This window comes from Terrapene carolina, unplaced genomic scaffold, assembly GCF_002925995.2.
Source record: "Terrapene carolina triunguis isolate 2854851 unplaced genomic scaffold, T_m_triunguis-2.0 Scaffold147, whole genome shotgun sequence".
In the NCBI taxonomy this organism is placed as follows: Eukaryota; Metazoa; Chordata; order Testudines; family Emydidae; genus Terrapene; species Terrapene triunguis.
The window spans coordinates 1,057,896-1,074,517 of record NW_020664498.1 but is presented as its reverse complement, the minus strand read 5'-3'; the positions used below and the strand labels follow the sequence as shown (position 1 = coordinate 1,074,517).

The following is a 16,622-nucleotide window of genomic DNA, read 5'->3' as shown; positions in this document are numbered from 1 at the left end:
CACTGTCTGCAGTTTTATTTTTGCTCAGTTGGCTCAGTTAATATGGTCTGTTTGTGTCTGTGTGTGTGTGTATCTAACTTGCAGTGCTTTGATCTGGAATCTTACTTGCAACTGAACTGTGAACGAGGAACTTGGAGGTGTCCTGTATGCAAGTAAGTGAAACATTATGTCAAATGCAAGTTGCATAGAATTTGTCCCAAGTTATCTTCCAAAACAAACAATAAGAGGCGATAGGATAGAGATGTTAAAAATTGTTGAAAAGAATGGAGAAGGCCACTAAGAATGTTTGGTTTATCTTGTTCTATGTTATAAGAATATGGGGACACTCCATGATATTTAAAAGGCGACAAAATTAAAATGAATGAAAGAAAATACTTTCCCCTGCAATTCATAACCTGTGGATATTAATGAGGCAAGGAGTTGTGCGGGATTAAAAAGAGGTTTGAACCTTTATATTGATAAGATTGGTACCTACCGGTTTATTTCAGCTAGGATAATAGTTACTAAGGCTGTCATTCCTTATGCATCACAGCATGAACTCCAGGTAAATTCAGGAAGAAACTCTCTACCAAGCAGTGGTGGCACTGGACAATTGAACTGTGGGTTCATTGCCTTCCTCTGGATCATCAAGTGTAAGCCACAATCAGAGACAAGATTCCAGAGTAGAAGGACTTCTGGTCTGTTCTGAGATTGCATTTATGTTCTTCTATGTTGTAATTCACAAATGACTAAACTTCAGATGAGCAGATATTAAAGTGCTCACATTCAGTACACCCACTGGGAAAATATAGGCAAGGTCACGTTTTAGAGGTGGGAATCAATCTACTGTAGAGTGGGGGAGGAAATCTATACTGAGCTTGAAAAAGTAATACACTCTTCCTTATAATGTTTTAACCTGGGGATAGGCTAGTCACAAAATCCAAGATCCTGAAGAAAGTGTGTGGCACATCCAGGAACTGAACAGGTCTCATTCTAGTGACTTACCCCCAAACCATCCTTCCTCTCTGTATACATACTTGCAGCTATTACAATTTAGGCTTCTTCCTTTCTAGTAAAACTGCTCTACTGGAGGGCTTGGAAGTCGACCAGTATATGTGGGGTATTCTGAACGCTATACAAAAGTAAGTGAACTCTCTTTATTTCCGGTTTTGGTTCTGACCAGCTGCATCAGTTCTCTGCTTGGGTTAAAAAGATTTTCCCCAGAATGATTAGGGCTCTTTAAAGGTATTAGATCTGTAACTTGCAAGGGGGAGACTGAATAGCTTGGGTTACTGAGTATGAAGCTTGTCACCTGTTCAATTGCAGGGCAGGTTAGTAGTAAGTGAAATTCATTATAAATCTGATGGTTCTTTGGTAACTTAGGTGAAGTGACTTGGTCTCAGTCTGGTTGCTAATGGACCTGGCTCCTAATTGGCACTCTTGATGGCAGACTCATCAGGAGGCAAAAGATGGAATGGGGAATGAACTATTTTCTCGCTTCTAGAAGCGACCTGTCTAACTCAGGTTGGTGGCACTTTAGGCAGGACCATACAGAGATGTTTGCAATGCTGCAGTCCTACTGTACCCACTTGTGGACAAAGGGAAGAGTTCATTTTTCAAGACTCTGAAACTATCACCTTTTAAGAGTGCTGCCTACACATTCTTTGCAAAGGAAACACTTTGAGATTGTATTGTCTTTGGGGCAAATGGAATTCACAAGTTACAATGCAGCTTTTCGTGGGAAGTTCAGAAGAACTGATAGCAAAGCAAGAGCCAGTGATATTGTAAGTTGTTTCTGTCTTATAGCTCTGAGTTTGAAGAAGTTACAATCGACCCAACGTGCAGTTGGAGGCCAGTCCCTATAAAGTCAGATATTCACATCAAAGATGATCCAGATGGCATTCCTTCCAAGAGATTTAAAACCATGAGTCCCAGCCAGATGATCATGCCAAATGTGATGGAGATGATTGCAGCTTTGGGTCCCGGCCCATCACCTTACCCATCCCTTCCACCTCCACCAGGGGGCAATAACTCCACTGAGTATGGTAACCAAGGTTGGTTTTATTATTTCAAGAGTATAGAAAACATATCCCAAAAATTGTTGAGCGATTCAGTCAGTTTTTGTGATCCACATGTGTAGCAGTGTAATCTATGAATGCCCTTGCATGGAAGATTGTTTGAGCAAGTAAGAAAATATACAGCTACTGATATGAAACACTAACGCAGCCCTTTCACTTAGAATTTATTTAGGGAAAAATCTGTAATGAAGTAAATCAATTATTCTCACCCATTTTATGATAAAGCACCTCTATCCCCCCTACAATGGATGAGCAGCGGCTGCTCCCATGTCTGCTTTTGTCATGCCCCAACACAGTTCCCTTCATCTTGCTTTCTGTCCATTTCCTCCATCCCTCCCTTTGGTGACTTCCTTTCCCTGTTCCCGCTCTACAGAAGGCCACATACTGCTGAGGGTGATAACCATGGAGAAGCTTGGGCCAGTGGGCTGCCGTCTGAGCCTGCAGTCCTGTACATGTAAGCTTCTCCATTGGCCAGCTTCATTAATGGCCTCTGTGGGTGTAGGGACAGAAGGTGGGCAACTTTAAAGAACCATACACCGCTTTGCTGAGAAGCACAGGAGTGTTTTTGCATTAGGAAGTCAGATTTAGAGTCATGCAAATTTCTCCACCACCACATGCCCCTAGGTTGGGAAACACTGGACTAAATGCAGGTGGTGGAGGTGTCTGTTCAAGGACCTGGTATATTGAGAATGACTAGATTATAGGGGCAGGTTGTAGCTCAAATTCTCATGATATTGTTGTAAAACTAGAAACAATTATCTTTGCAGTGGTATGATATGACTCTCAGTACAACTCTCAGTAGTTTCAGAAAATGTCATTACAATGATTGGGAGACCAGCAACAGATTATCCAGCTTTTTGAATTATCAAGTAGGGGAACAAACACTATAACAATATCATGGGTACTCCATCACAAAGTGTGTTTCACTCAGTCAATAGGGAGGAAGCGTAGTTAGAGCATGAGACCAGGAGTCACTTAATTTGGGCTTTGCTCCCTGCTCTTCCCACTGACTGAGACACCTGGGGCAAATTACCTCTTTTCCTCTCATTACACATAGCCGGACAGTGAGACTGAGTGCTTAAAAGCATTTAATGTCCTGTGATGAAAGGCACTGTAGAAGGACAAAGTAGTAGTAATAGCACTACTTTGATGTTCGTAGCTTAGTTTTATTTATTTATTGCAATATTTTCCAGTATAGCAGTAAACACACTGCAGTATGTCAATAATACGAGACCTCATTCCAGCTCCCTGCTACTAAATCTTTCCTGAGAAATGGGGTGAGACCAGCTATGTACTATGAGACTTATCCAGTTTGCAGATTAGCAAAGTGAGAATTAGAAAGGCTCTACAGCATTTACATGATAGATCAAAGTCCCAACTTCTTTGAGAAATACTCTTACATGGCTAATGACTTCTATTCCTCTGAGATTAAACTTCTGCTTAAAATGAGCTGTGCTGAAAAGCAAATGATGCAGATACTTCAGTTTGTCAAACTACCTGCTTGACTTGAACATTTAAAGCTGCTCTACGTCAGCTGACAAACTGCAAACAAGCTCCAAAGCCGTTGTATTATTTCAGAGCTCAATATGATCCCATTCCTGGCTTATGTGATTGCTTGGTAGCTTTAGTTCAGTTTCCACTGTTCATATCAAGTAAACCACTAGAGTTGGCAGCCCAGTTGGAAATCTTATCAGAGACACCCAGGATAGAAAAGGATATGGAGGGTGAACTTATCTGTACACCTATAGAGGATCAGTTCGGAAGAGAGTTGGAGCACAGTGGCTGGAATGGAATGGAGCCAAACACACTGGTGCTGGCCATATAGTACCTTATCTGCAGACAAAGAGAGGATTTTATTCTCTAGATATGGCAATCTCCCATCCCTCACCAGCTCTAACTTCATTTAAAACTAGGTGAGTGAGGGCTAAAACCAAAACATTTATTTTGAAAACCCCTGGAACTTTTGTGCTTCAAGGAACTCAGACTCAAACCAACCTCAATTTAGTTTTGGAAATTCATTAATCTTCCATTAAGAATGTGCACTTCGTGTTTTAAAATGTTGGCCGCAGTCAGATTGTAACACTGCAAATTAAAAGAATAAATGCCTTAAAAAGTAGATCATTAATGTTCTATTTTCCAAATCACTGAGTGAATTTTATTAGGTTTTGTGAAAACAAGGAACATGATAGCACAGGCTTGAGCCAAAGCATTGAGGCCTCTTCTGTATTAATCTTAAAGGAAGCTATATGTTTACTCTAAAGAGGGGGCAGTAAAATAGATGCCAACTGTGAGCACGCACTGCAGTAACTTCCTTACGCAGTTCTGCCAATAAGCCTCCTGATGAACTGCAACAAGCGTGTAATCCTAGTTAGACAATAATCTTTAGGAACAAAGACCACCACACACTTTTGGATGTAGGACATCAGTCAAATTTGAACCCATGTCCCCAGAAGTGGAATATCCTCCAGGATTTTATGTCTTCGCTACTGTGTATTGTTTTTCTCCTCTCTTAAATGAATGTGCTAAGTTGAAGTGGTTGCCATTTAAAATACCAGCATTTGCCAAGTTACTACATGAATGTATCTGAGCTGCTCCAGTTTCCCCTTATTCATAGAATAGGAACTATGTGGTATCAATCGGTGAATGGTTACCTTTCTGTGGAAGACGACATATAAGAGAGTGGTTTGGTATTTGTTTCTCTTCCTCTACTTTGCTCTAGTACACAGAACAAAATTCCACAGTAAGAGTCCAAATCACTGCATTGCAGCGCTGTGCAGTGTGAATTGCACTGTTGAGGGAGCAGTGTGAGAAAGCTAAGAGTCTCTTTCTCGGTAACTCTTTTTTGGCTTTTTTTAGGCAACAGTTACCAAGGTCATGGCAATTTTGATTTCCCTCATGGGAATCCTGGTGGAACTTCTATGAATGACTTCATGCACGGGCCACAGCTGTCTCACCCTCCAGACATGCCGAGCAGTATGGCAGCTCTTGACAAACCCCTCAGTCACCCCATGCAAGAATCAGTAAGTAACCTTACACCAGATCTTTCTGTTTTTTCCTTATGCAGGGTGGAGGTCTTGCAGCACTAGAGGAATCTGTATCAGACTGTGAGCTGTTCATAGCTCTTAGTGGATTCCCCCTTGTCAATTCTTAAAAAAGATATGTCCTGGTAATAGAGTCAGAAGTGCCACGTTTAGAGTCTAGGTTGGGGCCTGTGAAGCAGCAGTTCTGAGCTTTTTGAGTTGTCACTCTACCTTGTCTATTTGAAAGAGGCAGCCTGGTCCAGTATGTTAGTCGCAGTGGTTTGTGCTAGCACATGGAAAACACAGATTTCATTCCCAGTGTTTCATTCCCTAGGCAGCAGGGTCTGTAAATACTCATCCTCAACAGAGAGCCTGTTAAAGCATGGCACTGACTAGCTTCAACGCATGGGTGCTATCTTGTCTACCTTTGTCCTTTGGGAGAGAATTTTGCATCACAGTATTGTAACATTGTATCCTTCCCAAGGTAAACTGAGGGGGTAGGGGGTAAACAGCCTGTAAACTGGTCTGGCAGGACATAGGAGAGTACCTTGGATGAGGCGAGGTAGACCTGTGGATTTCAAGGATAGATGCCAACTCTGCTCTGAAAGGACATCGGTTGTTGAGGAGAGAAAAAAACAGGATGCTCAGATCTCAGATGGAGACACAAGACCGCAGGTTAGGAACAGAGTTTGTTTATTTCAGAACACTGGATTGTGACTATTTCATGTATGGAACTTTATATCCAGAAAATACAGCACTGCAGCAACAGCAGCAGTACAAAACCTAACAGCAACACTTAGCTTTTAGGCTTGGCTAATCATCTGTTTTAACTAGAGCAGTACAATTTAATGTGTGTATATATATATATCCCCTCTGTATTTGTTTAAGTAACAGGGTAGGGGCTGTATATCGTCTGGCACTGTGTTACATGCAAAGGAAGAATGCAAAACTTGACATGTCAGATGTGCCGCGTTTTTAGTGAGTATTGTGAAGCACATTTACAGTGTGTAACATGGACATGTGGTGGCAGCAGCTTAGGACAGGTCTCTTCTAGATGGCAGCAGGTTTTCCTGAAAGAGGGTGGTGGGGAATTAGGAAGACGGTAATAAAGGGAGAAGAGAAAAGGGAACTTAGAACAGATCCAAGTGCCCCAGTGAACAGAAGGCTGGCGGCAGAGGAAAAGTCCAGAAACCATAGCAACTTTGTGAATTGTAGGCTAATAAGCAATAGTGCAAGGCATACGTACAAGCCTTGGGAAATCAGCTTGTTGAACCGTCCAGACTATCTGTATCAGAGCCAACTGAAATAGCCCTAAAATATAATATAGTGAGGATTTGCTACCAGCAAGAGCTATCCATGCAAAGCAACTATCCCTTTATATAAAGGCTGCAGGGACTTCTGCTTTGCCTCCAGCTATGAAACACTTCAAACAAGAGTCCTAAGCCAGCCAGTGCAGATTGACTTCATCAGAGTTAAGCAATGTCACTGCTCCTCTAGTTGGCCCAGTGACATTTCACATGACAAGTGGCAGAAGATTCAAAAGGCAAGTGGCTTGATATTAGAATGCAGAGCTTGAGGAGCTGTGTGGCCTTCGGTAAGCTAAGAGAAAATATGAAGGGCAAAATTCTCTCCAGTCTCTGGGCTTCACTTGGTGCAGGAGACTGAAGGGGCAATTATGGAGCTATTTACGGCTCCTTGATTCTGTGGTCAGTTTGTGAGCTAGTTACTCATACTAGTTGGTAACTGATGGAACAGAGCTTTGCTTTGTTTCGCTTTCTCCCCACCATGACCTGCACTCTATGCTAGTGGAGTGGAGATGGCACTAAAGTAGGCTCCATCCGGTTTATGTCAGCTGATAGTTCCTTCCTGCACATGAGGGGGATTCTCAGCTGACAAGTTATAGCCAGTTTCCATCTCCCTTGTGCTGCCTGAATAGCGCAAGAAAATCAGATTGGATTAGAGAATCTTTCCCTAAATCTTCAGATATTTCCCGTAGAAGAGGTTACGTCAGGATTCTAATTTAGCTATTTGAGTATTATAAAGTATCCATTTTTATCCCTTTGTCTTTCTTTCTCTTCCCTCCCTTAAAATTATAACTCTTGGCTTGACTATAGCAAGCATTCAGGGAAGATTACTTTAAACCCTCAGCTTTTCAGTAACTGCATTCCATTGCACAGACTCATAAAGTGCATACCTGAACTGGACATCAATACATTAAAATAACTAAGTAACACACTGCATGATAAGAGATGTATTAACATAAAAAATGGTCATTGAGTAGTTTGTGTATGCTGTTTACCTTTAGCGCTATACAGATAGCTTGTTTATTATTCTGCTATTCACTGAGAATATAGAAATATAAAATTGCAATACCAATGGCCATCTAGGCCAGTGTCCTGTATCTAACTAACATTGACCAATGAATGCCGGATACTTCAGAGGAAGTTGCAAGTAATCCCTTAATGGACTATATAGAGTAGCCTGCATAGAGGGGAAACTAGTGAAACTTGATCCTTCTTCACACACAATGTAGATCGCTCCAGGAAATGTGTGTGGTGAGACATAGACAGATTCTGGTAACAGTGAATTCGATCATCAGAAATATCATTGTCAACAGTGGTGTTCCACCTATGTAGCAAGAAGAGAAAATCAATCCCCAATCCAGCGTGTGGCTACGAGAGGAGAAATAAACCCCTAGATTATAAAGTGTTTTGGTATTCCGTGGTGGGAAAGGCTCTATACAGATGTAAGATAAGACTGCAACATAGTAGGTGCAATTTCTTCATATTTATATATTTTCATAACATTTCAGAGGTTGCAAATAAGTTTTAAGGAGGAGGAGATTTCAGACTAATTTCAAGCCTATTGCTCTGAAAAGCAGAGGAGAAGAAGAGTTCCATATGAACGTGGTACCCAGATTAATACCGTACATTTAGCAGCACTGTAACTCTCTGCAGTGAGATCCAAAGATGGGCTGCCGAATTTACCTCTTAGTCCTTTTCCCACCATCAGTTTTCTAATGAGGTCAAAGGAATATTAGGTTTTGGCTGGCATGTTCAAGCTAAGCAGGTGTACTTCATATCAAGATTTCTAGAACTTAGTGTCAGTCTTATAAATGTGGTCAGTGCCATTTTGTGACATTAAATTGGAAAAGGGGCTTGCATCCCTATTTCTGGTATAAACTGCTATTGTATAGATTGTGTATATCTCCATCTTAAGTTATAGGAGTACAAAAACCCAGAAAAGTTTGTGGTCTTAGATGTCTTTGGTGTGTATGCCACGCTGTAAAACAAAAGCAGTTTTGTTAGACTGTGCATCCAGCTTTTTTATAATGTGGATTCGTGTCTTTAAGATACAAGGATAGGGATATGAAGAAATTAAAGATGTCTGAGTGATGTTTAGAAATGCTGCATCCTGCTTTTGCATCCTCATGGGCTTTTTTTCACGGGTAGTTTTTATGGGATTTTATGGTAAATAATACACTAAATAAGGTGGATTTAAAGCCCAAATGTCTGTCTGAGACACAAGTTCACCTTATAAACAACACTCAAATGTAGAGTTAGACATTGGTGTATAATGCAGCTTTTTTGGATTCCCTATCCTTTGATGTTGTTATGAACGATCATTGTCCATCCAGTAACTAGCTCAGGCATCAAAATATTTATTTGACTAGCCAGAAATATCATTTGTCAACAGTGGTGTTCACATATTGCCTAAAATATTTCTCTGCTTTGAAGTGTGTCTGTCTGAGAACATAAGAATGACTCTTGGTTTAAATAATTGGTTTTATAAATTTCTAGCAATTATTCCAGCATACTCATACTGTTGTGCTTTTTCGGATTAAATGGCATAAATTAAACAGGAGTCCAAGATAATCATATTTTTTAAAAAAAATCTTCTTTCCCATTTTATCAACACTACTTTGAATTATTAAAAATAAATATTTTTTAAAAAATTCTAGCTTACTTTTCCCGACTTCTGGTGTACATTTACTCACTTTGTTAGAGATACACTGACTGTCCAATTTCTCTTGCATTTCATAACTTTATTAGCTTTGACACTCATTTACAATAAGGCCTGTACTTGTATCACTACATCAGTGAGGGGTGTGAATTTTTTTTTTTTTACTGATCTAGTTATACCAGTAGAACCCTTACTGTGGACACAATTATACTGGCATAAAGGTGCTTTATAACTAGTATAGAGCTTATTCCCCTTCCTGTATGGGAATAACTATACTGGCATAACAAAAGCCCACACTAGAGTGGGTTACACCACTTTAACTATACCAGTATAATTAAAGGAGTGCAATTTTGTGTTGACAAGGCTTAAGGCTCCTTTGCACTATTCTGGCAATATAAAGAGACCTAAATTACAGTTACACCCACTTTCAGCACCATTTACATAGCCAGAGTATTGTAAAGGGCCCTCTGTGTAAATGACAGTCAGGTCCACTGGAAATTAAAATACAGAATTGTAGACAAATATTTGAATAAAAATGACTGGTTTCAGTTATATTTTTGACTGTTGTAAAATATTTCTATTAACATAGGCTTTTATAATAAACCTCCCTTTTACTTTCCAAAATTAAAATGTTCCAGCTAAATAACCTGACAATTCCCTTTGAAGTGAAAGGGTCAATTCTGACAGAGTTTTGCTGGCTTTTGTTGGTTTGTGTTGGATTGTTTTCATGCTGTTGTTTGCATTTGCTCTTTTATTTCAGCTCTACTTTGTGGCAATATGTAGCATTCCTCAAAAAATGTTCACATTTGCTTATCCATCTACCCAATTAACGTGAACACATTGGTTCCATGAACATTCATGCACTTTTTTTCTCATGGCACCAAGATCAAATTCCCAGGAACACTCCAACATGAAAGGTAGCATGGAAAGGAAGGGGGGAAATAGGGCTTTGTGCCCTTTGATTGCTTCTTTATGATGTGAATTGAAGAACAGAAGACCATTCCCCACCACCCCAATAACAGAGTTTTGAATATTTGTTTAATTTGGGGGGGTTGGAATTTTTTTGCACATAGAAATGTCAGGACTGGCAAGTCCTCACCCTCTCGGATTTTGAAAGAGGAGTTCTTGGGTGACTCAGAGGTGGACTGGGAACTTTCTCAGCCTTTAACTGAAGGACAGAGGTCCCTGACAAAGAAAGGTTTTCTGCCAGGTGTTTTTAATAAAGTAATAACCAGAATGGAATAAAGTGTTGTTAATATTGCCTACTTAACCAAAATAGTCTGAATAACGATCACTTGTCTTCTCGGTTAAGCAGGTTTCCCTTGACTAGCTTCTTTGATGTCACCTACTATTTCTCCAGTCATCCATAGACACTTCCAGGAAAAACAGGGTCAACCATACCTGGATTATTAATGTAAAGAAATAAGCAGAACCTTCCTACCCTGCTCTTTTCTCACGTTTAAGGCTTTGTTTACCCATCATGAAGAAGCAAATAAATAGCACAAATTCAGTGCCCTCTCCCCTTTGCGGAAAACCTTTAAAGAGACAAACATTTCCTCTGATATTGGGATATGGGATTCTCTTTTCTGATGGCTTTTTTTTTTTGTTTTGTTTTAACATTCAGTTGAGGAATTTCATTTTCTTCAAACACCTTGAGCACTGTACCTTGTGGCCTCACTTTCTTTTCCTGCTTTTTTCCTCCTTCGCAGATCCCTCATCCTGGCAGCACTGATCAATCCCATAGTTCCATGCAGCAAGGTTTGCACGTACCTCACCCCAGCAGCCAGTCAGGGCAGCCATTACATCACAGTGGTCCTCCTACCCAGCAGTCCCGGCAGCCACCACAGGCCGCTTCTAGCAACCATCCACACAGTGACCTGACTTTTAACCCCTCCTCAGCCTTAGAAGGTCAGGCTGGTGGACAGGGAGCATCTGACATGCCGGAGCCCTCACTGGATGTAAGTTTGTGTCATACTATCATCTGCCTGCCTTGGAATGTGCTTTACATTTCTGAGAGATGGCGGGGGAGGGCAGGGAGAGGGAAGGGGAAACAGCTTTCACAGCACATGTCATCGTTTCATGCAGTTACATGAACGTAATCACTGAAGCTGAGATGATAGGCACTCTTGGCTTGCTGAGAAAACCTTTCTGTTGTAAGCAGCTGAATGACACGCAAGCCGTATCTTCTTTCTAGTGAGGGTGTTTCCATGGGGCCAAGCTTTTCTCAAGACAACAAATCATTTAAGCATCTGATTTGTTTTTCTTCTTTGGACTGGTGAGCCTGCATATTAAGGGCTAGATCCTGAAGTTACCACAGGCCCTGAGTCAGGGGCAGGGCACAGTTGCCCTCCCCAGGTGAATGGACTGAATTGTACTGAGAGAGTCACAATTCAGAGCCTGCTTCCCCCCTTGCTCCTAGGACATAGTAATCTGCGCCAGCCTGGCATCCTTTACCATCCCTTTCCATGCTAACTGGTGTCTGGGTGAAAGCTTATCTCCACCCACACCCACCTGTGCAGTAGCAGCCCTGCAATGGCTGCTCTCCCTCACTATGCACTGACCAGCCCTGAGGGTTCCACTGCAGGGGAGCAAGCTAAGAGAATGCCTTTTGTCCCTTTACTTCCCTGTTTGGTTGCTTAAGGCAGCTCATGACTGAATCCTGAGTTACTTCTGTATGCTGTTTTAAGGCAAATCGTAATCCTCTCTTTCAAACAAGGTTAAGGAGTTAGTTTATCTGTCTCCAGGAATCCTTTTGGTTAGCCAAGCACTTCTTCGAACATACATTTCTTCATGCTAGGGTTTGGTTTGGTTTGGTTTTGAATACCTTGCTCCTATCCTCATATTTTCAGTCTCTATTGTGAACTCAATACATGGTGTGATTATAACTTCCAAAGAAGTGCTTACTGTTGTGCTGCAGTCTTGCACATGTATTTATTGCTCGTGCTTTTAAATGTTCTCTGTCACAGAACAGCACCGTGTCTTTAAATAACCATACAAAAGGAGGAAGGGTGGAAGTAGGGGAAACAGGATGACCCAAGTCATTCTGGTCATTCCTCCTTTAATAACTATGAAAGTTCTAGGCAGGTCAGTTTCTAAGGCCATGTCTACACTTACAAGCTTACAGCGGCACAGCTGTACTGATACGGGTGCTACTGTAAGAGCGCTCCTGTAGCCACATTATGCCGACGGGAGGGAGCTCTGCCATTGACATAATAAAACCAGCTCAACGAGCAGCGGTAGCTATGTCAATGGGAGAGCGTCTCCTGCCAACATAGTGCTGTGCACATGAGCACTTATGCTGGCAAAATGTATGTCGCTCTGGGGGGTGTTTTTTCACATCCTGAGCGACAAAAGTTTTGCCCACATAAGTGCTAGTATAGACATGAACTTACTGTGAGCCAGATTCTGCTACCATTCATAGCAAGCTCACTTACGCCGTTGGGGGATGCACTTTGAGGGGCAGCTACTGAACAAAGCCATTAAAGACCACATTCAAATAGTGTTAATGGGTCACATAAACAGCTAGGCTCCTTCTCATACACATGTTTAGGTAACGTAGAGAATGCTCTTTTGGTTGAAGCACTCATTCTTTGGGGATAATCATAGTGTAGAAATCTGGATAGATAGAGATGGTTATCACCGATAGAATCATGTTGGATTCTTGAAGAGGCCCTGAAATTGCTTTACCTAGGTAATGAGACAAATACTGCAGAATGTTCAGTGGGAGTTCTTTGAGTTCATTAGGTGATGACTTTAGTCTTCAGTGAACATGTTATGAAGTAACGATTGGATAAAAATGCCATGCAGTGTTATCAGTGAACTAAAAGATAACTTCAAAATGTGCAATGGGTAGTAATCTAGCATGGTGTACTCGTTGTTGGGCAGAATAATCTGCTTCAGTGTGGCTCAGTATGATGATTCCCATAACATGAGAATTTCTCTTCTGTACAAAGATCTACATTATCCAGATATAGATGTAGATCTGTTCTTGTGTTTATACAGCAATTCAAGACACTCTAGTTTTCAGAAGTCTTCTTTTTACAAGCTCAGACAGTGTGCCAAGATACCTAATAACTGGCACAAATAACTAAACAGATTATGTTTACACAGTAATTCACGGAGGGCCACACAGGTATAACTGCTTGGTTTCGGCCACATACTAACGACTCCCTGATCTTTTACAACTGCTTCTTTATTTTAAATGCACCCCTCAAACTTGGAAAAGTATGGCTTGCGGGATAGTGGAGGGAGAGATTGTTTAAATCCACCCTTGCAAAAAAATGCATACAGTGAGCCTCAATAACATTACGTTAATTCTTTATCATTAATTAACTGTAAGGTCTTGAGAGTGGGGGCTGCCTTGTACTCTGTACAGCGCTTTGCACGGTGAGGCCGCAGTTCTGAACATGGCCAACTATACAGAACTGTAATGCAAATTATACTAATGTATGGAAGGGTTGCATGTCATTGCCCAGTAGTCTTTGTGGTGACAATGCTTTTTTTACATTTAATGCATGTTCCTGAATAGAAGGTAGATATTGTTAAGAACAATAACAATTATTTCCTCTGGGAGATGCAACTTTTTTAATCATCGCAATCATACTTTTAAAAAGCAAATACAAAAAATACAATCTTTGTGTTTCTCATAAAACTTAGAGATTATGTTTACATTTCATTTTTAAAATATTGCAATATAAATTTACCTGTTTAAAGTTAGGGAATGAAAACTGTATTTGCATAAGAATACTAAAAATATATTAGTGTAATGTTAATATACAAAGTGTAATATATTAAAGTCTAGCTTTTAGTTTTGCAGCATTGGATAAACACATAGCAACTACAAGTGTGCATCTGAGCTGCTATTTCATTTGTTGAAGTAATCCATATTTTTTATTTTGGCACTAAAAGAATTTTGAATATAAAAAGTGCTTATTACATACTCCTTTTCACTGCCACAGTTTAAATTTGTCATTTTTGCTTTTTACCAAGAAAGTGTTAGGAGCAGAATAAACTGCAAAATGTCACTGGTTGTGAAACTGAGTAGTTAGGATTCCTGTATATATGTCAGACCAAAAAGGGATCTGAATGGAATTTTGAAGAAGAAATTTTCCCTGTTTGAAGCATTATGTCAGTGGGAATATATCTCAAAATATTTCTGCAGTTACTCTTCAAAAGCTATAGCGAATAGTGAGTGCACTCTGCTGTCAGACAGGGGTATAGTGCCTCTGAGTCATTAACCCAGCTTGGGTCACCCATAAGATACTGCTGCCGATTCATCTTTCCATGCAGATATGCATAATCCTACTTTGCCTACTTAAAGCTGAGCGATAATTGTTGATCAAACTTAGTGCATATTTAGAGTATGTATTTGCGTATAACTTTTATGAGTGCTCCCTATGAGAAAGCCATATACATGGGCAAGAAAAACCTTTGCAAATATCACCAGCCAGGGAATAAATTGTAACCCATGGAATAAACTCACTTTGCCCTACACAAAAGGAATTCATGTTAAGGATGTTGGCCTTGAGACTGTAATTGACACAGTACTGGGATGACTGCAATTCTTATGCCAAAAGTGGGTTATACAGACTTTCCCAGTCAAGAGCTCAGACTAGATGATCACAGTGGTTCCTTCTAGCCTTATACTCTATGAAGTGGCCAAAAAATCTTGACATTACACCATCTTAATTTCCTGTTTATGCTTTGGATTTGTTCTGATGTAGATACATTACAGTCAGTTTCCAGGTATGTGCAGTTTTTAATCCCTCGTTCTGCCAATCTGTTTCCATTACCTTTAATTTTCCTTTTAACTTTATATTTTGTAGCTGCTTCCAGAACTCACAAATCCAGATGAGCTGCTTTCGTACCTGGATCCTCCCGACTTGCCAAGCAATAGCAATGATGACCTTCTCTCTCTCTTTGAGAACAACTGAAACCCTATGTATTTTCCCCACTCCCTCACTTGTCCGCACGTGGGTAGCTGCACAAAGAGGAATCTTCACACTCCCTTTCCACAAAAAAACCAACAAACTCAGACTCGATCGAATGGTGCACTCCCTGCTTTCTTCATCTCAGAACTGGTTTTGTCAGCTTCACTGACTCTGAAAGCAAGGCGAGGGGGAAAAAAGAAAGAAATGCAGTGATCTTGTAGACTGCCGCTACCTGTCATAACAAAGCATAGACAATAGTGCAGCTAATGGAAACCCCGTTCATTGTTAATCCTATAGGGAGAGAGTTCTATGATACACATAGTGTGAAGTATACTGGCAAGAACCGATCTTGGCAAGGAAACAAAAGGCAAAAGAATGGAACTGTCCTAATTGACTGGTCTCAGAATGTCCTTCCAACGTGTGTTCTTCCATTTTTTTGAAACCCTTCCCCTGCTTTCCCTCCTTCCCCCCTCAACTGCAGATTTGTGTTGGACAAATTGTATTGGCCACACACATAAAGGAAAACAAACAAACATCTAAATCACCAAAAAGCACAAATAATACAATAAAAATCAAAAGTCGGAAAGAAATGCATCAAAGGGAGACATCTGCATAACTAGTGTTTGTCTTCAGTAGAGGAGCCCTGAGAATCTCCAGGCTGCAGACAGTGTGTGTTTGTGTTTATAAAGCGTAGGAATCTGCGACACCTGTTTGCAAGGGATCCCTCTGCTTAGACACACAGACTCAGAAAAAAACCTTTAAATTTGTTTTGGTTTTTTTGGGGGGGGAGGGGATTTCCAATCACTACCATTTGTAACTGTGTCGTTATCCAATTGTTGACATGATTATTTTTATCCCATATATCCATACAAAGCAGAAAAAGAGCGGGGAGGAAGTGTAAAAAGTTTTCTATCTCCCAGAGCCTTCAGTGTGTTCAGTCTCTGTCATTAGATCCTCTGTACTGCACAATGCCTAGCAGGACAAGCTGGATGAAGGCAGGGAAGAGCTCCATGCCGGATGGATAGAGTAACATCACTCTTGGCATTTTTTTGTGTTTTTTTTTAAGAGCTTGAAAGGAGCATTGAAATTGGACAGACACCTTAGAGCTTCTCTTTTGTTTTGCTTTGTGTTTTGTTTACAAGACTGTTACACGTAATTAAGCCTTTTTCTGCCCTGTTTTTTTAACTCTTTAGCAGCCCAGGAGGTTTTATTTTTCAAGAAGGATGGGCATGGGGAGAATAAGTAATTGTTGGTAGGTTACTACTGCCCTCAACAGACCCTGCTGCCACAATCACTGTCTTGCCCTTGTGATCTGTGCTTCTCGTGTGGTTGCTTCTCCTGCATGAGCTTCCTACTGCTTCGGTGCCCATTTTTGTGCACTCGCTCTCGCGCTCTCATAAATTATGTACAGTAGCTGTGTAAAAAGTGCATGTGTGCCAACTTTGCCCTCGTGGTGCGACATTTCAGCTTTTGCCCACTGTACAGTTATTGCTTTCTTTATTACAAAAGCAAATTTGACCACCACATCCCAACAAATAGTCCCTTAGTTGTTCTGAACAATATGTTTTAAACTTAAAGTGCCAGATGGAATTTTGTTAGGATTTTTTTTTGTCTGTTTGAATATGTAATCCCTCCTCCCCCATTTCCCTTTT

The 16,622-nt window shown here is 40.7% G+C and overlaps 1 protein-coding gene across 12 annotated transcripts in view; it reads left to right on the top strand.

The window, feature by feature from the left end:
* Positions 1-15,174, top strand: part of LOC113406875 (zinc finger MIZ domain-containing protein 1) — a 500,854-nt gene extending 485,680 nt beyond the window's left edge. For 6 of the 12 annotated variants that reach the window (XM_026653693.1, XM_026653694.1, XM_026653695.1 and 3 more), the window contains 7 exons: positions 85-152; positions 1,053-1,121; positions 1,786-2,033; positions 2,431-2,511; positions 4,914-5,077; positions 10,750-10,998; positions 14,866-15,174. In XM_026653693.1, coding sequence (XP_026509478.1) covers positions 85-152; positions 1,053-1,121; positions 1,786-2,033; positions 2,431-2,511; positions 4,914-5,077; positions 10,750-10,998; positions 14,866-14,973 — 987 coding nt within the window. In that variant the 3' untranslated portion in view covers positions 14,974-15,174. The remainder of the gene's footprint in view (positions 1-84; positions 153-1,052; positions 1,122-1,785; positions 2,034-2,430; positions 2,512-4,913; positions 5,078-10,749; positions 10,999-14,865) is intronic. The other 6 variants (XM_026653703.1, XM_026653699.1, XM_026653697.1 and 3 more) reach the window with 4 other exon arrangements.
* Positions 15,175-16,622: the final 1,448 nt, after the last annotated feature.